The 21924-nt window shown below is 42.4% G+C and overlaps 1 protein-coding gene across 31 annotated transcripts in view; it reads left to right on the top strand.

The window, feature by feature from the left end:
- The window catches only part of PARD3 (par-3 family cell polarity regulator), a 707905-nt gene that overhangs the window by 682513 nt on the left and 3468 nt on the right, over positions 1 to 21924 (top strand). For 30 of the 31 annotated variants that reach the window (XM_034930282.3, XM_034930281.3, XM_055092624.2 and 27 more), the window contains 2 exons: positions 3384 to 3504; positions 15234 to 15361. In XM_034930282.3, coding sequence (XP_034786173.1) covers positions 3384 to 3504; positions 15234 to 15361 — 249 coding nt within the window. Of the gene's footprint in view, positions 1 to 3383; positions 3505 to 15233; positions 15362 to 18964; positions 19062 to 21924 lie in introns of all 31 variants that reach the window. The other variant, XM_055092618.2, reaches the window with a different exon arrangement.

The following is a 21924-nucleotide window of genomic DNA, read 5'->3' as shown; positions in this document are numbered from 1 at the left end:
AAAATTTCCTTTAGCTTTCTTGGCAGAAGAGCTCACCAAGAACTTTAAAAGTCCAAATTTGAATTATTGGCTCATTATAGACTGGCCAGAGAGACAGAACTGAGCAATTGTAATGGTTTCATCTCTCAAAGCCAGAATTTCACCTTCAGACTGCCAATTGTTGTTCCCCAAGGGGGCTTGACGGTCTTCCAGTCTTTGGAAATCATCATCAATCATGAAAACCATTGCAGCCTGTTTTCCAACTTCAGCCATTAAGTGGTTTTGCCAGTCTTAGACAAGTCAGCCAGCTTTCTCTAGAGTATTGGGAGAGAAAGAGCAGAGGAAAAGGGGGTGAAACCAAAGGTCTCCCTAGCTCCCCAGATTTGGAAACAAGGGCAGAAGTGACTTCCAGAACTTATCTTTTGCTGTGAAAAACACCAGTGTCACCAGAATTTAACGTTGAGGATACTCGGTCAACTCCCTTTGTCGGGAAAACAGACTTTCAGTGAATTGCAAATAGTAGGAGGTCAGTTTTTATCAATGGTTTCAACTTCATGATCCTAATAATTATGGGCTTAAAACTCTCTGTGCTGCATGAAAATAACAGAAGAATACTTCTGGTTAGATTTGTAAAATACTTTGTCAGTCAAACCTCCTATAATCCTCCCATGAAAGCTATAAAGTATGCCAGGAACAAAAAAGCACAGGTGGAAAAATGACAGTGAGATTCAGGAATGCCCACTTTCCTGTCTCTTTTGTCTTATGAAGGTAACCATCCTCACTCATGCCTACACCATTACGGTTTCACATAAAGAACAGAGTGCTTTTTAGATTGGACAGTGCAACAATATAGGACACTATATATTTTTAAAGCCAGTAGGAATAACAACCTGCCTGTCTCAAAAGTGTGGAGGGACATTTTGAAGTGACGTGGACTGAAGCCTTGTGTCGTCATCAATCAGCCCAATTTACAGACCTGTTCACCTTTAATGTTCCAGGCCAATCAGTTCAGATTTGTCAGAAGAAAAGCAAAGAAAGACAAGCCTTTATTGACTGAGAAAATAATCAAATTGAATGTATTGACAGTATATTCTAGAAGCTCTAGTGAAATTGATACATGAAGGTACAGGGACCCCTCCCAATATGTTAAATGATGAAAGACTATTGCATATTTTTAGAAGATGTTAACATGATGATCCTGTACATGAACATGTTCAATTTTAGATGCTTAAACCTTTGGGATTCTTCAAAATATGTAGAATTATATGTAGACTTATGTCCGTTTGAGAATTTTATGTACTCTACTGTGACAGAATTTCTCTTTCCAAGCTACCTCTCACAAATCACATCACCTAGGAGGGGTGCAGCCAGCAGAACCCTGGCACACACTGAGTAACCAGGGCAACATGCTTTTGTGAAGAGACCTGATCTTCCGAATAGCTTTGCAGCTTTCCATTCTGCTAGCAGCTTGGAGGGTATATATGATAAGAAGAAGATGTGGTTCTTGTCCTCAAGAAGTCCGACATTCTATTGTGGAGGCAGTAGATGCCTGATGGGCTTGAATAGCTTTCCTGTTGAAATGAGAGAGTTCCCTGACTCCCCTCACAGGACATGCAGCAGGGGTGTGTGGCTCGTCTATTTGACTGCTGTGCGTGCCCAAACCCCTTAGGGGAGGGGGAGCATGCAGATGCGCAGGTACGGGAGCCGGGGTTCCAGCCCCACGGTAGTGTCTGGGTGTGGGTGCCTGCAGCTCCTGAAGCTCCAGTGGGCATGTTGCAGTGCTCTTTTAGCTCTCCCATCTGCAGATGGCTTAAGTGTTAACCAGCCCGGTGCCCCCCTTGGTACCCAGGCCCTTGTCTGGCATCCAGGAAAAATCAGGTCCCACACGGTCTTGAAAGATGGTGAATGTGGAGATTTTATTGGGTGATGGAGGTGGCTCTCAGTGGGATGGATGGGAAGCTGGAAAGGGGATGGGGTGGGAAGATGATCTTCCCCTGGAGTTTGGCCATCCAGTGGCCCAGTCTCCTCTCCAGCCATCCCCCGCCAAACTCCTCTTGACATTCAGATGCTCCTTCTCGTCTCCCTTCTCTGCCGCACCATTCTGCCACTCTTCTGCCCTTCTGTTTGTCTGTTCATGGAGCCTGGGGTTTGCAGTTTATATGGGTGCAGGATAGGGGGGTGTGGTGGGCCAAAAAGGCAACTTTTGGGTGCAAAAACAGGAATGCCTGTTCCCATTTAGGGTTATGGGTTTCCAGACTTCTGAGGTTGGGACCTTTGCTGAGGAACCGCCCTCTCCTACCCAGTATTTCCCTGTCTCCCGTCCACGTCACTGATAGGATGAAACTTACTGCTTTAGTGAATGGCATAGACCAAAAGTGCTGTGAGATTTATGATTGATTTAATTTTGGTCATCAATCTCTATTACTCTTGCGAAAATACTCTTTTTAAAATTTGTATTTTACAAATGAAGAGCTTTGGAGCCTGATACATGTTTTACAAAGTGATATGCATGGCATAGTGAAATGAGGGTTGGACTGGGAGCCAGAAAATCTGGATTTTGGTCTCACTTTCCCCACTGGCCAGCTGGGAGATCCCCAGACAAACCACTTATCTTCTTTAAATGTCAGTTACTACATTTGTAAACGTGTGCGTAGGTGGGTGGGTGGGTGGGTGTGTGAAATACTACCTTCTGCACCTATCTTATAAGGTATTTCTGAGAATAAAACAAAATTCAATCCTATACAAAAAGAAGGCCGTATTGTTATTAACTAACTGGTTAAATCAAACTACCACTTGAACTTATTTTTTAAATGTTTTTCATTTTTGCTGTGAGAATTGCATTTTATTTATAGACCCCTGATGACTCATAAATAGGAACCTCGTATTATGAAAATATTGCTGTGCATTTGTGCAGCTATATTTCATGGTGTCCTCTCACTTGATTATTACAACTCAGATATTTAGAGTAAAATTATTATCTCTACTTCATATATTTAAAAAACTTCAGCTTAGAAACATTAAGTACGTTAGTCTAAGAAGGTACAGAAGCTAGGACCAGACCCTGTTGTTTCTGACTTTTAATGCAATGTCCTTTCCAAAAAAACTTCCCTGCCAACACCTTGCCAGATTACAGAAAGGAAATGAAGCTTTTAAAGAACAGTGCAAAAAAAAAAGAATATCTAAAAGTATTGTTTACCCTCTTGAATATCTGTCTAAAATACCTCAATAAGCCTTAATCCTAAAACCAAAATGAAAACATATTTTAAATGCCCACATATTGTTTTAAAAATTCACTTTCTCTTAAATGGCGTCATTTCACAGCAAGTTGCCATGTTTTGCTAGCAACTGCAGTTCACAGATAATATTTCTGAAGGGTATTCACTGCTGCCTCATCTCTCTTTCAGTAACAGATCAACTCCTAGCAACCATGATCGGATACAGCGTCTGAGGCAAGAATTTCAGCAAGCAAAGCAAGATGAAGATGTAGAAGATCGTCGGCGGACCTATAGTTTTGAGCAACCCTGGGTAAGTAATTGGTTCTTCAGCACGGTGAATGGTCCTACAACTTCCCTGCAGCAAAGGCCACTAAGCTATGACCTCAATGCTCTATGAAACGAGACAAGATGGAGCCAAATTCCTTTGACCTTTAACATATTGACCTTTTCCTCATTTCCATCTGGGTTTCATCATTGCTAATTTCATTTTATATCTTGTTCCACCATCTGTCCATTGCCTAATAGGTTTCACTAGCCTTATGACAAGACGTAGCAAAAGTATTCTCACTCTCAACTAAGCATTTTTTTAATTTAGTGAATATTTTTCTATAGATACATATTCTCAGAATCAGAGCCAAAATTAATTTGTTCAACACTTCTCCATTGTGCCTGTAATATACAAAATACAGTGTTTAGTAATTCTTTTTTTTAAAGAGATGAGGTCTCGCTTTGTCACACAGGCTGGAGTGCGGTGGTGCGATCATAGCTCACTGCAGCCCCAAACTCCTAGGCTTAGGCAATCCTCCTACCTCAGCCACCAGAGTAGCTGGACTATAGGCAAGTGCCATCACACCTGGCTAATTTTTTAGTTTTTTGTAGAGACTGAGTCTCACTATGTTGGCCAGGCTGGTCTCGAATTCCTAGGCTCAAGTGATCCTTATTCTTCAGTCTCCCAAAGTGTCAGGATTACAGTTGTGAACCACTGTGCCAGGTCTAGTAATTCTTGATTCTTTAATCTTTTGCACCCCCCTTGTGTGTTTGTTGAATCCATCTTATTCCAGTTCATCCCTCACATAGCCACCAGAGTGAAAAAACTTCAGATGGCTTTTTCAATGCCAGAACTGTGTTCTAATCTTGTGTCTCACCCTAGAGATGACAGCACTTCTGAGAGTGGAGGTGTTGGGGCAGATTTTTTGAGATGATGGGGAGTTTGAAGAATCTCTTTGGGAGACTTGAGAGTGAGTCTGTTAGAGGTGAATAAATAAGCTGCTTAAGGTAAGAAACTCTAGCATGGGGTATTAGGAAGTCCAGGCAGCATGGTAATTTGACCTAACCGGCAGTGCTTAGAAGACTGGGAATAGAAGGAATAAATTTGTGGATTAATTCTTTAGTGGGGGTTGGAAGATAGACGTGGCAGAAAGCCAAGGCAGGTGCTGGAGTCCTACCAAGGATACTGGGGAAGCATCGTGTGGTCCAGGTGGGGTGGCAAGTATAGCTCAAGGAAGGATTAGCCTCACAGCCTAGCAGTGTGCAAGAGGGCTCAGGATCTAGGGGTTCTCAAGCCTAGGAAGTTGTGGTCAAAACAGTGTATTTTTTGGACTCTAGGATCTTGGAAGTAGAGGCGATAGTTCAGACGATGTTGAGGTCTAAGGCCTGCCATCTTTGCACGTGAGTTACAGAAGTAGAGCGGAGATTGGTGTCCATAAAGTTGACAAGTTCAGTTCAGACAAAGTGTTGGGAATATCATTTACTAGATATTTGGAAGAGTAGGAAAGAAGGAAGAATGGTGTTATAAAAGGCTGGAGGCCAGGCATGGTGGCTCATACCATCACCCCAACACTTTGGGAGGCCAAGGCAGGAGCATTGCTCGAGCCCAGGAGTTTGAGACCAGCTTGGGCAACATAGGGAGACCCCATCTCTACAAAAAAAAAAGTTTTTAATTACCCGGATGTGGTGGCACATGCCTGTGGTCCCAGCTACTCAGGAGGCTGAGTTGGGAGGATTGTTTGAACCTGGGAGGTTGGGACTGCAGTGAGACCCTGGCTCAAAAAAAAAAAAAAAAAAAAGAGGCTTGACATTACAAAAAAAAAAAAAAAAAAAAGGAACATTTGATTTGAGGAAGGGTAAACTACCCAGCTGATGTGGAACTGAGAGGTTGGTTATGTTGAAGGGAGGGGGAGATTAAAGGTAGAAATGTAGGAAGAGCCTTCAATGCTAGATTGAAAGTTTGAAGAGAAATAGTGCTAGGAAAGAACACTGGCCCAGTAGCCAGGTGGCCTGGCTCTCCCGGCCTCAGTTTTCGTATCTCTCAACCAAGATTAGAATAAATGATTGCAGGCCAGGCACAATGGCTTGTGCCTGTAATCCCAGCACTTTGCGAGGTCAAGGTGGGCTAATCACTTGAGGCCAGGTGTTCGAGACCAGCCTGGACAACATGATGAAACCCCATCTCTACTAAAAATACAAAAATTATCCAGTCCTGGTGGCACATGCCTGTAATCCAGGCTACTCGGGAGGCTGAGGCAGAAGAATCACTTGAACCCGGGAGGCAGAGGTTACAGTGAGCCAAGATTGCACCACTGTCCTCCAGCCTGGACGACAGAGCGAGACTCTGAATCAAAAAAAAGAAAAGAAAGAATAAATGATTGGATGTCAGTTACTAAACCCTTGGATGAAATGAAAGTTTAAGAAGAAGCTAAATGTAAAGCAGATGCAAGTAGAACCCCTCTAGTTGACTATAGAGGCTGGATCCTGTTAGCTGCTGCTGAAGATCAGAGCTTCTCAAAGTGTGGTCCACAGAACAGCACCTTTAGCATCACCTAGAAACTTGTTAGGAATACATATTCTTGGGCCCTGCATTGACCCTACTAGATGTAAACCTCTACGGGTGGGGCCCAGGAATCTGTATTTTAATGAGCCTTCCAACTCATTCTGAAACAAGTTCAACTTTGAGAATCACTGTTCTAAAGTCTAGACGATCTCTGAGGTCCTTTTTGGTCCTGAAACCCAATACTCACAATATATTACTCTACATAAAGCAAGAAACCTATAAATGCTGCTCATTAAGGGATTTAGTGACCAAATTAGGGTTTGAGGAAGATTAATTTTGTGGAGGAAAGGCAAAGAGGAAAAAATGGGAGAAGCAGTACTCCCGTTGGCCCTTAAACAACATGGGGGTTGGAGGACCATCCCCCTTCCTCCTCACACACACAATCAGAAATCCCCATGCAACTTCTGACTTCCCGAAAACTTAACTACTGCACTAATATCACACTGTTGAACAGAAACCTTACCAATAACATAGACAGTTGATTAACACACACTCTGTACATTTTATGTATTATATGCTGTATTCTTACAGTAATATAAACTAGAAAGAAGATGTTGTTAAGAAAATCATAAAGAAGAGAACATACATTTCCTTTTCATTAAATGGAAGTGGATCATCATAAAGATCTTCTCCATTGTCTTCAGATTGAATAGGCAAGGGAGGAGGAGAAAGGAGTAAGTCTTGTCTCAGGGTGGCAGAGGTGGAAGAAACTGTGTATCAGCGGACCCTCAAAGTTCAAACTCATGGTGTTCAAGGGTCAACTGTAGTTTGAAGAGCTTTAACTTAGTTCAGGTGAGGAAGATGGGGCAACTGGCAATGTGGGATCAGCATCCAGGTGTAAAAGCACGTCATGAAATCAATTCTTGCCTAACTTTGGGAGGTTATAACACAAGTTCCCTGAAAAATCTCTAATTGTCTTCTGCAACAATATTACTATTAATGGCATTTTTCTAAGGTATTTAGTTCATTTTCCTAGATGATCAAGTAAATTGAGTCATTCCCATGTAGCAACATGACAGAATTATGTTAATCTGCTTATATTGTTTGGCATAATTGACTCAATCCATTCCTACTACATTTCTTGAAACAGGATTCTTTTGTGATGTGTGATAAATACATTCTTAACTATGTATATTTACACAAAGAGGCTGAAAAGAGTAATGAGCATGGTGTCAAGCTGAAGGAGAAAACAGCAGCTGAATATGGAAATAGTTAACACACATGCACACAGTTCCAACCTGGCACAGCCCCGCCTGAGCTTATCATTCTCCATACCATGCCATGAGGAGCAGTGTTCGCCATTTGACTTTGCCTGGGAATGTGGATTCCAAACCAGCATCTTGACATTTACTCTTTAACTAATTACTTAATTCATCAAATTCATTGAGTTCTTACTATGTCCCAGGCATTGTGGTTGGTACGGGAGAACAAAGATCGAAAAGAAAAAATGCCCTCAGAACTCTCCAGTAGAACTGATAAAAAATAAAGGAATACTTGGTACCATATAGCAGAGGTAGGCTAGGGGTGTGCATGGGGTGTTGAGAACCACGGAGCTGTGAGGACCACATCAGTGTGCGGTGGTCAGAAAAGGCTTGAAAGAACCCCTCTTTGAAATTGGAATGTATTTTAAATATATAACAGAGAAGCAGACATATGTCTTTGAGAACTCAGATTGCTGAATTTATTTCTGGTTTCTGACATTGTATCCACATGCAAGACCTCCAGGTTTGTTTGAGGCTAAATGAGTATTTCCTACTTCTTAGTATCTAGATGTTTTTCATTGGGAAAAGTGAAAATGATTTGAAATTCGTTTTGGTTTCTTTATAAGATTTTAACTTTGAATGGGAACAGTGAATAGGCTGGAATGCATTTCTATGTTATCTACTTAATATGAACAATCATGTTAGGGAAAATGTTTGAAAAAATCTTGTACATTTGGAAACTCAACTACTGAAGGTCATGGACCAAATTATTGTATATCAAAATGCCATAGCAACTTCAGACAGACAACTTGGCTTGTATTAGCATTTCCGGTAATGAGTGAGCAGGGAATTATTTGGATGACAGGCTGATTACCTTAGAAATGGAATAATTTCCTAAATTATGGGTCACAAGTTGACCTTTTCTTTTTTTTTTTTTTCATTTTCAAGCAACTGAGATCTTGCTCTATTTTACTGATCATGTAAATGAGCTTAAAGTGACTGGAATTCTACTTAGTGTATTAATTTTCATACCAATTCTTATGGTTACCTTAGGAAGAGCTGCTCAGTTGTTTAAAATGTAGCTTGGTCTATGGTTTTAATTATCTGTTTTACAAAATGAGCTTTTTGCATCTTGGAATCCTTCTCTTCTCTTATGTATTCTGACCTTGAAGGGTCACTGTATTTGGAAGGGATAGGACCATGATCTCATTCTTTGGAATGGTTTGTAATCATTTTAGTTTTAAGGAACCGCAAACTCACCTTCAAGCTGTGTGTGCAACTGAGCCCATATTAGTTGAAATTGTCATGCTTGTTAGAAATGCCCACACACAAAGTGCAGCCAGATGTGTCATAGAGAAAAATATGTAAGCCAGTTACTTTACATACAGAGCAGGATGCTGCGGAAAATTCATCCAAGTAGCCCTTTCAATCCACCTATTTTGAAAATGTTCTCTATAAGCTCTAGCAGTACAGAATGCACCTGTTCCTGGGCCTTTGTTCAAAATAATGTCTGGGCCTGAGGGAGCTGATTTGTGGCACAAAAGGTCTTTAGATGAGCAGAGGCCCAGAAAATTTCCTTAGCTCCATAATTGAAGTGAATTCTCTCCCAAGTTGAGCAAGAGAAGAAGAAAAAGCAACTTCTTCCTCACGTAGTGCCAGGTGCAACATAAATAAAGCAGCAAGTTGCTTTAAATCTTTCTTAAGATAATGGAACAATAGGTGAGGTTAGGGTTATTATCACAGAGCTTCGATATGGACAGGACTTAGTGTTGCTTTTAAAAGAACTAAATTGCAGGCTGCAGACGTAAGTACAGTATGCCGTAAAAACTTTGCAGATACCTGAGTGTTGCCCACAAGGAGATTTGCTGGCTGAGACGATTGATAGATGGGATAATGGAGCCTTTAATAATAGCTGTATTGCTAAATCCTTTCCATCCCAGGTTGGGAGTGACTGAAAGTAGTTTAGTCCTTCAGGTAGAAAATTGATACTCTGCAATGTGAATATCCTCTTCTCCCTCAAGCTTGCTTGTTTCCTAGCTGTCCGTCATTCAATGAATAACAAAATCTGTCCTTTTCTCCCTTTTCCTGTTTCAGACTTTAATAGCTCTCCCTGCCCTCTTAGGGCTCTGCCTGCTTTAATTGGCAAGGCAATCATAGCACACAGCCACTCTGTACCACTAGATTGCCTCCCTGTGCCTGGGCAATTTCAGAAAATGGTGGTTTTCCTTTCGTTTCCATCTTTTTCAAGACTTAAAAAGTATCTGCTGTCATTTTCTCCTAGCGGCCTCCATGCCTTGACTCAAAAAATGCTGCCTTGGTTGACAGCCTTGAAATGAATATGACCCTAGCTCTAGTTGGGTGGAAATCACCTCCCATAGAAATAGACCTGGAGGGCCGGGCACGGTGGCTCACGCCTATAATCCCAGCACTTTGGGAGGCCCAGGTGGGTGGATCCCGAGGTCAGGAGTTCGAGACCAGCCTGGCCAACATGGTGAAACCCCGTCTCTACTAAAAATACAAAAATTAGCCGGGCGTGGTGGCATGTGCCTGTAATCCCAGCTACTCAGGAGGCTGAGGCGAGAGAATCGCTTGAACCCGGGAGGCTAAGGTGGCAGTGAGCCGAGATCACGCCATTGCACTCTAACCTGGCGACAAGAGCAAGACTCCATCTCAAAAAAAAAAAAAGAAAGAAAGAAAGAAATAGACCTGGAGATAAGCCATCTGCAGAGAGGTGCCCGTCACACATGGAGAGAGCCTCTGTACTGTCGCAAAGTCAGCACTTTATTCTGCTCTGTGACCTGTCCCTCAGCCAAAGGCTCTGTGACTCATGGCCATGCTATGCTCAGAAGCCTTGTGTGGTAGGAACTCCTGAAGCTACCTTGGGTTGCCATTAGCCCAGATACTAAAGTGCCTGGCTTGTTTTGTAGAGCAACCTTTTTATTTTCAGTGCTCCTATTGCTTCAGATGGGGGCAGGGATAAAAGATCTAAGCACTGGTGTGAAAGATGAGGTGAAGACAAATACAATTAAGACCAAAACATTCATTTCTAAAAGCTTCATGAGGGAAACGGGTGTGCTTTGCAGTCTTTTCAGCCATTACTCACATCCTTAGGAGCAATTAAGCTTTTCAACATTCAAGACCCACAAGAGTTCAGTCAATAGTTACATAATTATGGCACGTGTGGGTGGGTGCGGAAGGCTGGGAAGGCAGGATGGGTAGACAAAAGTTAACGTTGTTTTGATTAAAAGTTGTACATAAGTCTACTGAAGAAAATAATTACCAATATTAGCACTGGCCACTTTTCAACAGAGTCAACAGTTAACACTCTTCACATGATTTAATGGCATAAAAATGATTTCTGCTCCCTACCAAATCTTTAAATTGCTATTCTTATCAGAATGTGGAATTCCTATTAGGGTCACAGCTCATGTGAATTGCTAAAGTAAGGATTGTGAATCTCAAAGGAATGTCATTAGTCTTTTTGTCATCAGCATCATTCTCACCATCATCTTCATCACAGGTTTTCATCCAAAGTGCCTGAATGTTTTGTATTTTATTTTTTGTTTTCTATATGTGCCCTTGGACATACGAAATTTTGCAGATTTTTATCATTCATAATTTAAGGAGAAAATCTGCTCAAAGTGATCCTTTATAAAAATATTACGTGTATGTGGATATATATATATACACGTGCACACCCACACATACTTACACAGTATTTTCCTTATCTATAAGAAGAAAAGTGATAGATTATTTGAAATTATTGAATATTCTATGTATATGTTAATATAACAATGATTTTATTTCATAAGTGGCAGCACACTCGCATATTAAGCTGTCAAAGTCTTACAATATTACCTAGTTCTAATTAGTACTGAAACTTTGTACTGTGGATATTCATGTTTGTTCTTTATTAACTGTCTATTAAATATTTCGTTTTGTATTTTCATTTTTTTCTATTTTTATTTTGAAGCAATGATTTTATTTAATTAAGAGAAATGCTTAAAGACTTAATTCATAAAACACCGTATGAGACCATTACAAGCATGTAATCTCCAGCACTTTGGGAGGCAAAGGTGGGAGGATCACTTGAGATCAGGAGTTCAAGACCAGCCTGGGCAACACAGCAAGACCCTGCCTCTACAAAAATTAAAAAGAAAAAAAAATTAACCAGGCATGGTGGTGCATACCTGTAGTCCTGGCTACTGAGGACAGCTTGAGCCCAGGAGTTTGAGGCTGCAGTGAGCTGTAATTGCACCACTGTACTCCAGCCTTGGCAACAGAGCAAGATTCTGACTCTAAAATAAAAACAAAAAATGTTAAAAAAAAAACTGTGGAAAATATTTTTTTATATTTTACCCTACTAAATGATACCAACATTGTATAGCTTCCTCAAGCTTGAATTATTATCCGTTTATAATCTATGAGAAAGACAAGTACTTTGTAGTCCACTTACAAAAAAAAAAATACATATTTTTCACTTGTGATTTTAAACATAGGCCATGAAGAGATTCACATATCATGGCTCTCCAGCATCCTGTGTAATATATACTCGTGTGTTTATTTCCATCTTACAATCTCTATTGTTATTATGGCTCTGGCAGCCGTGGTTTTTTTTTTATTGAAAAGGTCATTGCTTGTAACCAATTTCATCACAGGGTTATTTGTAATTTGCACTGTTAGAACAGAGCTTCGCCTTGTTCTCTGGTGAATCTCCAGAGTTATTACAATTATGCCTACGCAGGTATTTCCCTATGTGGGTGTTACTTTGTTGCTGCAGTTGTTGATGATATTTTATTTGAAAACATACACTTCTCTGTGAGGTTACAAATTACCTCTTTTCTTCACTTTATTTTTGTGCTTGGACTCAGATACATTATTTTGTTCCTGCCATAGGGATTGAAGCCACGGTGTGTAAAATTCCAGATTGCCATTGTAATACTGTTCATCCAGCTTTTGTTTTTAAGAGGTCTTCATTTAAACTGTGAATTAGAGGGGTGATTTTTATTCAGGCCAAGTGTCAAACTTGCTGGGATGAACTTATTTAGTTGTTGCTCTGGGCTGGTCGTGTATGCAATCTTCCTTGAAATATGTGACCTGTTAGAGAGTTTTATCTTAAAGATAAGAGTGATTCTCTTTAGTAACCCACCCTTTTGCAAGTTCTAAAAAGAGAAATGGAGTAAACTATTAATGGTGAAAGCCAATGTTTATGTTTCTTCCTGGTGAGCATGATAGTATGAAATATGTCAGTTTGCTGATCCCAAACTCATTCACTCCTTTTAAGTTTTCAGACCCCATATGCTGATAATGTCATCATTGGAATGTATCCAGATCCAACTAGATACTTGTAGCTGATAAAGTTTGAGGCGAACAGTGTCAGAAAACACACAGCAGAGAAAACAAGTCCTTCAACTTATTTTTTCTCTGTCAGAAGCAAATTTTCAGGCCTATGGGAGAAACAACTTAAAAATACACCTGAAATTTCTACAAGACCTTGCAATTTCCCTTCACATCTCCACAAGCAGCTTGTCACAGAACAGCACGAGCTTAAAAAGCTGGTTACTAAATCCTGCTGCAGAATGCCAGATCTTTCAAGACTGTTTGACACATGCATATAGTTTACACTGAGTGAAAAGGAAAGGAAAATGTGGTTCTTTTGAGGGTGTAAAGGAAATGGTGTAGTGTTTTCTTTCTGTCCAGTGGTTTATCTCAAGCTTCCCATTGCTCACCGTGACAAGAAAACAGCTCAGTTTCCTTTTTGGCCAGCCTCATCAAGTGTAATGGAAGAAAATGTCTGTCTCTTTTAATGCAGTTGATGAACAATTGTTTGCATAAGCAGAACTCGCTCAGCGAAGTGTTTTTCTTGCTGAAGGCCTCACTGATGTGTTATTTGAACGGTGTTGTGAAGCGGGTCTCTGAATACACATTTGTTCCAGTGAGTGTGGTTATAAAGCCCCTAGTAGAGACTGGGGTATTGTAAAGCCTAATCTCCTCACACATTATTTTTGTATCGGGATATTTTTAATATGCTCACTAACTAAGCCCATATGCTTTGAAATGTTTGTCCTGTATATTGCTTCATTACTGCTTATCAACAAGTAAGGTTGTGCTGGCTTTGCAGAAAGAGAACAATAGATGATGCTTGATTTCTTTCTGTGCTGGCCAAAGCCAACCATAGGAGCCATTCTTTTGGTAACAAGGCTACCTCTTATCTTACAGCTCGCCAAATGAATGCTCAGACTCTGTTGTTTTAGAAAATCATTATCAGGGCAAAGTCTACCATTAGCTTTCAACTCTAAAAGAAAATCAATAACTTGTTTCTAACAGACATTCCTCACTCAGACTATGCCTGTTGCACAACGTTGCATAACAGAGGGGGAACTGAGGGTGGCGAGTACTGAAAAGGATCACTTAAGGGGCCTACTGCTGATGCTGTGACAAACCATTGGGATGTTTCATAAATGTAGAGGCACCATTGTCTATTTTGAGCACAGCTACTTTTATTTCAAAAGGCCAGATCTAGAAGGTAAGCTAACCATTGTCAGTGAGAAATTGAAGCATCCCAGAAACCTGATCTATACCATGCGGTATACACGTTCAGTAATCTGATTTCGGTGAGAAGCACCAATCACCAGATGACTTGCTGACCAAAGTATGTTTGTTTTTTCTTTTCTTTCTTTTCATTTTTCCTTTTTTTTTTTTTCTTTTTTTGAGACAGGGTCTTGCACCATCACCCAGGCTGGAGTGCAATGGCACGGTCATGGCTTACTGCAGCCTCAATCTCCTAGGCTCAAGCGGTCCTCCTGTCTCAGCTTCCCAAGTAGCTGGGATCACAGACATGTGCCACTGCACCTGACTAATTTTTAAAAATTTTTGTGGAGATAGGGTCTCACTGTGGTGCCCAGGCTGATCTTGAACTCCTGAAATAGAGTGCTAACCAAAGTATTTAGTTAGGAGGATTGAAGTGTTCTCTATAGGGGATGATTAACCTAGGTAAATTGCCATTTCCTAATAACTAAGGTAAAATGCATTACCTAATAACCAATTTAAGTAGCGATTAGCTTTTGGGTTTGTTCTTTTGATAGGCATTTCTGTTCCCTGTTTGGCTGCCATCTGTGGATTGCAGGAGACCTGTTGATACCTAGTTTAAACTAATCTTGGCTTAAAATTTCACTGTCATCGTGTAGTAAAAAGGGAATCAGCTATACTGTATCCTGCTGTAAAACTAAAATATATACCTACCCCCCAAAATTCATCAACATGGCCACCTCACAGGTGTGCACTCCTGGACTTTCCCTCTTTTGAGAGTTGTAGCAAATTTTTATTTATTTATTTATTTTTTGGCATTAACATCTTCTAGTTTTTGGAAGAGCCTCATTCTTATTGTATCTGCGCTGTGTATTCTGGAGAGAGGTAAATGGTGTCTTATGTCAGCATTTACCAAGCCTCATTAAAAAGACTAGACGCTGGGTTTACTGGCTTACACCTGTAATCTCAGCACTTTGGGAGGCTGAGGCAGGATTGCTTGAGGCCAGGACAACATAGGGAAACCCCATCTCTACCAAAAAAACAAAAAACAAATTAGCCAGACATGGTGGCCTGTGCTTGTAATCCCGGTTACTCGGGAGACTGAGGTGGGAGGATCACTTGAGCCCAGGAGTTCAAGGCTGCAGTGAGCCATGATTGCACTACTGCACTCCTGCTTGGGTGACAGAGTGAGATCCCATCTCTTAAAAAAAAAAATTAGAGAAGACTAGAAAGTCTGATCTCTTCAATTTAAACCACATGCCAAAGCCAAAATCACAGTTTAAGAAAATTGAGTGTTTGTGGGCTCATAAGAGCAAATATATGTATGCCACTTTTCTCAAAGAAACAATTTTGAAAAACAAATCACAGAATTTTCAAAATTTTCAAAGTCAATTCATAAGAATCGAAATGGAGTCAACCAGTTGTGTGATCTGTACAGATCTTTCTGGTTAACGATGTGCTTGTATTTTCCTCTTCCAGCCGAACGCACGGCCGGCGACGCAGAGCGGGCGGCACTCGGTGTCCGTGGAGGTGCAGATGCAGCGGCAGCGGCAGGAGGAGCGTGAGAGCTCCCAGCAGGCCCAGCGCCAGTACAGCTCTCTGCCTCGGTATGAGGACGCTTGGCCGAGCCTCCAGATCCCCCCGGCCCTTTAAGATCCCCCGCCCTTTGGGAACGCGCTCCTTCCCAAGTCACTGGGGCCTCTCCAGCTTGCCCCTGGTAGCAACAGAGGAACCAATAAATGTCCAGTGGCTACTGTTCCTTAGCGTGGGGGGCTGTCATACTGCGAGGCCAGGGGAAATGCCCACTGCAGGAGATGCCAGTATTTTCACCCACAAACTCCCTAAAAAAGTGAAGCGACTCATGTACTGGCTTCTTAGTATTGGCTCTCCTGCTTCCTGTGTGGACAAGACAGTATCTTCATCTGAAAAATGGGAAGATAACCCTTATTTGGCTTAGCACATATGGTAATTAGAATAAATGATACTTCATAAATCCAGAGCTCCATAAAAGGATCGAGAGTCAGTGCTGCATACGCCGTGGTTGTGTGGGATCCCTGGTCCCAAACCTCACTCTCTTACTGTCCCATCATCACTGCTCTCACCCATGTTTAACTTTAGAGGGTCTCAGGGATGTTGAGCTTGTTAGCTGGGAACCAAGCAAGAAACCCTTACTTGCCTGCTCCCCAGGGGAGACGCCTTGGCCCAGTTCTCCGACAAAGGCCTGCAAGGGTCTCAGGGTGACTGAGTGCCAGTACATTGAAATAGTAACTATTTTTCCATCAAAGTTTTTCTTCCAGGCATAGTAAAGAATAAAAATGTTGAAAAACATTCAGCTTTTTAAACTTCCCAAAACAGGTGACTCCTGTAGTCACAATTCTTATAGGCATTTGTTGCTGTATTTCAAAATCAGGTGACAAAGACATATTTTAAGTGGGAAAAGATTCATTTGCCATGTTGATATCAGGTAGACTTTTGACTTTGAGCAAAACAGTTTTAGGGAGTTAGGAGACAAATGCTTATCTTGACTGACCAATGTAGAGTGATCTTGATCAATTTCTAATAAAGATGAGTCCTGGCCAGGCACGGTGGCTCAGGTCTGTAATCCCAGCACTTTGGGAGGCTGAGGCAGGCAGATCATTTGAGCCCAGGAGTTCGAGACCAGCCTGGGCAACATGGCAAAACACTATCTCCATAAAACAATACAAAAATTAGCCGGGCTTGGTGGCACATGCCTGTAATCCCAGCTCCATGGGAGGCTGAGATGGGAGGATCGCTTGAGCCTGGGAAGCAGAGGTTACAGTGAGCTGAGATCACACCACTGCATTTGCCTGGGTGACAGAGCAAGACCCTGTTTCGAAAAGATGAATTTCTTTACATGTTAAATAATCACTGTAACAACCACAACGGACTTCACCACATGGATACAGGTCAGCCAAGGGGACATGGATATGAATGAGTCTCCATGGGGATAAGTGCCATCTATTGTAGCAGTTTATTCATTCAGTTGTTCTTTTTCAATCCATAAGGCTATATATAACCCCTTTGAGTACTAAATTATTTTTTCCTTTAAAGAGGAGAATTGCCAGGTTCTTTAGCCTGCTGTAGGTAAGAGTCATTAAAGTTTTGGTCTTTATAGGACCTTTGAGATAATCTTATCTTACAAGGAAACAGCTCAGAGTAAGTAAATTTCCCCCAGCTCACACAGCCAGCAAGTCATTTTGCCAGCATTCAAACCTGAATCTGCCCATGCCCTAAACCATGATTTTATAAGGCCCGTTGCTATCAAGGGCTTCTGTTCCCAAATTTTTTGAGACAGAGTCTTGTTCTGTTGCCCAGGCTGGAGTGCAGTGGTGCGACCTTGGCTCACTGCAACCTCCATCTCCCAGACTCAAGCAATTCTCATGCCTTAGCCTCCCAAGTAGCTGGGGTTACAGGCGTGCGCCACCTCGCCTGGCTAATTTTTGTATCTTTAGTAGAGAAGGGGTTTGCCATGTTGTCCAGGCTGGTTTCGAACCCCTGGCCTCAAGTGATCTGCCCACCTTAGCCCCCCAAAGTGCTGGGATTACAGGTGTGAGCCACCACACCTGGCCCCAAATTTGGGATATTAACAGGTGCAAAGTTCCCCTCAGTGCTCTCCTGCCCTCAGCATTTAGAAGGAGGTCACTGTGTGAATCAACCCAGTGAATCAAATGCCTAAGCACTTGAAGAATTAGACATCAAGGTTCGTCCGTGTAAAATCCACCCTATCCCCCACTCCGCTACCCCCCTGCCCCCTCCCCACTGCCCTCCAGTCTGTGTGGCTGCATTCCATCGGAAGGGTGAGCTGACAGTGTGGACGAATTGGCCCACCTGGCATGGCCCTCCCTGCACGACCACACGGGTGGGCCAGGGCACTTCATAGCTTGTGTGGATGGTGTTGTCAGGGCAGGGGCTGTGTTCTTATTTTTATTGGCCAATTGTTTGGCTTCATATATTTTGGCCGTGCCTGAGAGTGTCTCTAAGGATTGAAGGAGAAACATAACAAAGTGTGTATAATGAGAGCAGTGACGTGGGAGCTGCCAAGGGCTGAGAAAGGGAGGTGGGAGAGAGAGTGGTGGGCGGGCCGGGAAGGCAGGGCAGTTGCCAGGGAGAAGGGGCACTTGGGTCCCAGTCCTCAGAAGAGGCAAAAGACAGAGGCAGGTGCTTCCACTGAATTTCTCCTGGTTGCATTCCAAAGTAGCTCATGCATTCCCGCCGAACCTTTCATCCTCGCCTTCCCATTCCTCTCCCTTCTTTACTCTGAGCCCCGACATCTCTTCCCTTCTCCGCCTCTCCCTGCGGAAGTGCCTGGTAGAGATATCTATATTTACACGCAGAGGAGGGTTGCAGCCGCTACCGCTAGTGCCTCCGCTGTTATTTAGTGTTGCCCTAAATAACTACAGCTTTCCCTCTGGGTTAATTGTAGCTCCCTATTTTTAGTCATTTTATCCTATTTAGATATGAGAAAAGCAGACATCCTCAAATTAAAGAGTTATGTAAGTTTGGGCAGCGGAGGCTGGTAGGCTTCTGCAGTATCTTCTTGTCTTCCTTTAGAGAACAATTTATCAATGAGAATCTTCCTGTTTGTGAGGGAGATTAGGAACATAGAACCCTGCGTTCGGCTTGATGCCTTGCAAAGCAGCCCCACTCTGTGGCAGGCTGTGTGCAGAGATCTGAAGGAAGGGAAAGAAAGCAAACAGGAGGTCAGGGGGTACTGCAGCCACCTCCATGAGCTTGAGTCAAGTCCAAGTTTCTGACACGTGATATTCTTCAAAGACACTTGACCTCTGCTTTTCGGATGTTGACAATTAACAGAGTTTTGTCTAAACAAGTTGGTATGGCATTAGAAACCAAAAAGATTACACACAGAAAAAAAGTATAGTTACAAAGTGGAGCATAAAATAAAACAAATGGTCTGGGCTTTGTATCAGTTGCATTAGATAAGGTGGTTTGAATTAGAGGCATGTATGTGACAAAGAGTGGTTTGTAAATTCTAACTGTAAGTAAGAAACTCTATAGACAGAATTCAAGTTACATTTTGGAATGTCAATGAGAAACACTGGCCAGGTGGTAACACTAGTTGGCAGGAAAAGGGACCTGTGTGGTGGCCCCCCACTCAGTTCTCAATCAGAGTAGGATTTTTGTTTGTTTTTCTTTTTCTAAAATAATTTATTTTTTATTATAAATTATAGGCTGGGCGTGGTGGCTTACGCCTGTAATCCCAGCATTTGGGATGCCGAGGCAGGCGGATCACAAGGTCAGGAGATCGAGACCATCCTGGCTAACATGGTGAGACCCTGTCTCTACTAAAAATACAAAACATTAGCCAGGCTTGGTGGTGGGCGCGTGTAGTCCCAGCTACTCGGGAGGCTGAGGCAGGAGAATGGTGTGAACCTGGGAGGCGGAGCTTGCAGTGAGCCGAGATCGCACCACTGCACTCCAGCCTGGGCAACAGAGCAAAACTCTGTCTCAAAGAAAAAAAAGAAAAAAGAAAAAATTATAAATTGACAGTTTATAATTGTATAATTTGTGGGGCACAAAGTGATGTTATGATTTATGAATATAGCATAAAAGAATTAATTAAGTTTAATCAAGTTAGCTAACATATCCATCACCTCAAATATTTACTCTCTCAGCAGTTGTGAAATGTACAATACTCTGTTATTAACTATACCTACCATGCTGTGCAGTAGAACAAACAGAAAAATTGCTCCTCTGTCATTGAGATTTGTACCCTTTGACATCATCTTTTTTTAATTCCTAAATTAGTTTCTTTCCTTAATATCCAAAAGGCAGCCCCCAAAAGGAATAGAGGCGTGTGTAGTCACAGGCACTGGTAGAGAGAAATAAGGTTCTTGGTTTGGTGTTTCCCTTCATTTTCTTTTCCTGCCTCTCCATTTCCTCTTCATCTTTCCCCCCTCCCTCGGCTCCCTGTCTGCTGTGGTCTGACTTCCTCGAAAGGCTTGTATACCTCACCCTCCACGCTGTGTCTCTGCACCCTCCCGCGTTCTCTCCACGAGGCCCATTTGTTATGTCTCCAATCTACTTCCCAACTTATTAGCCTTGCTCCCTCTGTCTTCCTCCTTCTGTCTGTGTCCCCCTCACCCTGGTGGCTTAATGGCTTTCCTCGGGCATCAGATCTTTGGTTTGAGTCCTCTCCATGCTGATGGTCTCCAGGCCATGTTGGAGGTGGTTGTAATCTTTAGGCGATAATCTTTAGGTGATAGTTATTGCCAAACCGTGGTAAGTGCTTTGAGTGGATTTAGCAATGTCCAGGGGCTCACTGCAGGACCAAACAATCCTATATGTTGGTTATAAAGAAATTCAGTGAAAGGAGATTGATATTTTGTTGCTGTTGTTACCCATGGCCTTAGCCAAGGGCTCACAGGACAGTGGGAAGAACATGGGCTTCCCTCTGATCTCTGCAGCAGTGTGCCGAAGTTGCCCTCGCTTAGCAAGGGTTCCTTTCTCCTCTGATGCTTTTCTGTGTCTTGGCATCTCTACTCAATCCCTCCAACCAAGGAAGGGAAAGCTAACTTTGAAAAACAATTTTTGGCCGGGCAGAGTGGCTCATGCCTGTAATCCCAGGACTATGGGAGGCTGAGGTCGGCGGATCACTTGAGTTCAGGAGTTCAAGACTAGCCTGGTCCAACATGGTGAAATCCCGTCTCTACTAACAATACAAAAATTAGCCAGGTGTGGTGGTTTGTGCCTGTAATCCCAGCTGCCTGGGAGGCTAAGACAGTTGAATCGCTTGAACCCAGGAAGTAGAAGTTGCAGTGAGCCAAGATTGCACCACTGTACTCCACCCTGGGCAAAAGAGTGAGGCTCTGTCTCAAAAACAAAATAATTAAATTAAATTAAAAACAATTTTCTTCTTTGGTCAAAAAGATGCCTCCCTAACTCCAGAGCCTTTTTTTCTTTTTTTCCTCTTTTAGAGATGAGGTCTCACTTTGTTACCCAGGCTGCAGTGCAGTGGTGCAATCACGGCTCACTGCAGCCTCGACCTCCTGGGCTCAAGCAATTCTCCCACCTCAGCCACCCAAGTTGCTGGGACTACAGGCACCCACCACCATACCTGGCTAATTTTTTCAAAACATTTTTTGTAGAGATGGGGTCTCACTATGTTACCCAGGCTGATCTCAAACTCCTGGCCTCAAACAGTCCTCCCACCTCATCCTCCTAAAGTTCTGAGATTACAGGCCTGAGCCACCACACCCAGGCTCAGAGCCTAATCTTTGAAGGCAGAGTGACTTTGTCTTCAAACTACTCCTCCGGGACGTGTTAGTCAATCACTTACTGAGTGCAAGTCACTTTTCTAAGCACTTTACATGTGTTACTTCATTTCCTTCTCCCCACAACCTTTCAGGGTTAGAGATTATGCCTGTTTCATAGGTAAGGTAACTTGAGCCCAGTGAGCAGAACTCGCCCAGTGTCACACAGCGAGGCAGTGGCAGGCTCAGGATTTGAATCTACGTTGCTCTGAGCCTAAGCCACTCCCACCTTGCCCAGCTGGATGCTTAGTTTCCTAGTGTAGGAAACTCTTACTGTCTGTTTCCTTCCCTTGGTCTCTACAATTGGCCCATTTCTCATTCTCTCCTTAATCAAGAGCATATAGATACTGCTAACTTCCTTACCAAGGAATTGTGTGTGTGTGCATGTGTGTGTGTGTGTGTGTGTGTGTCTTATGTGCATTTTACCCACATATCTTACTTCAGACCTCAGGGCAGTCTGCTTCCTTCTCTCTATACTGATTAATTTGAAGAAAATTTTAGCTACAAAAAATTCGTTCTCCCACATTGTTGTAATTTCCATCCCTAACAAACCTTTAGTGAATTCTCCCTGTTTAAATGTAGAAAGACTGTGTCTTCCGGGGATGATGCAGAATCCACTTAGGGTGCACAGCTGCCGTAGAGCGAAGCCTGGGGCTCCATGAAGCTGGGGAGGAAGGGGGTTGGTGGATCTTAGTAGGCCAGAGACGAAAAAGAGGTGAAATGTCTGCAGCCTATTTCTGATTATCTTCAAACTGATAACTCATAAAGGAATCCCATTTTTGTTGCTGTAATATCAGTCACAAGTTCCTTGTTTTAATTAAAGTTTCATGATTAATGTCAAATCCCTGGTTTCATGCCGGCATTTTCCAACAGTCTTG

Source organism: Pan paniscus, chromosome 8 (genome assembly GCF_029289425.2).
Source record: "Pan paniscus chromosome 8, NHGRI_mPanPan1-v2.0_pri, whole genome shotgun sequence".
Taxonomy (NCBI): Eukaryota; Metazoa; Chordata; class Mammalia; order Primates; family Hominidae; genus Pan; species Pan paniscus.
The sequence above is the reverse complement of the archived record's forward strand: the minus strand, read 5'-3'. Positions and strand labels throughout refer to the sequence as shown.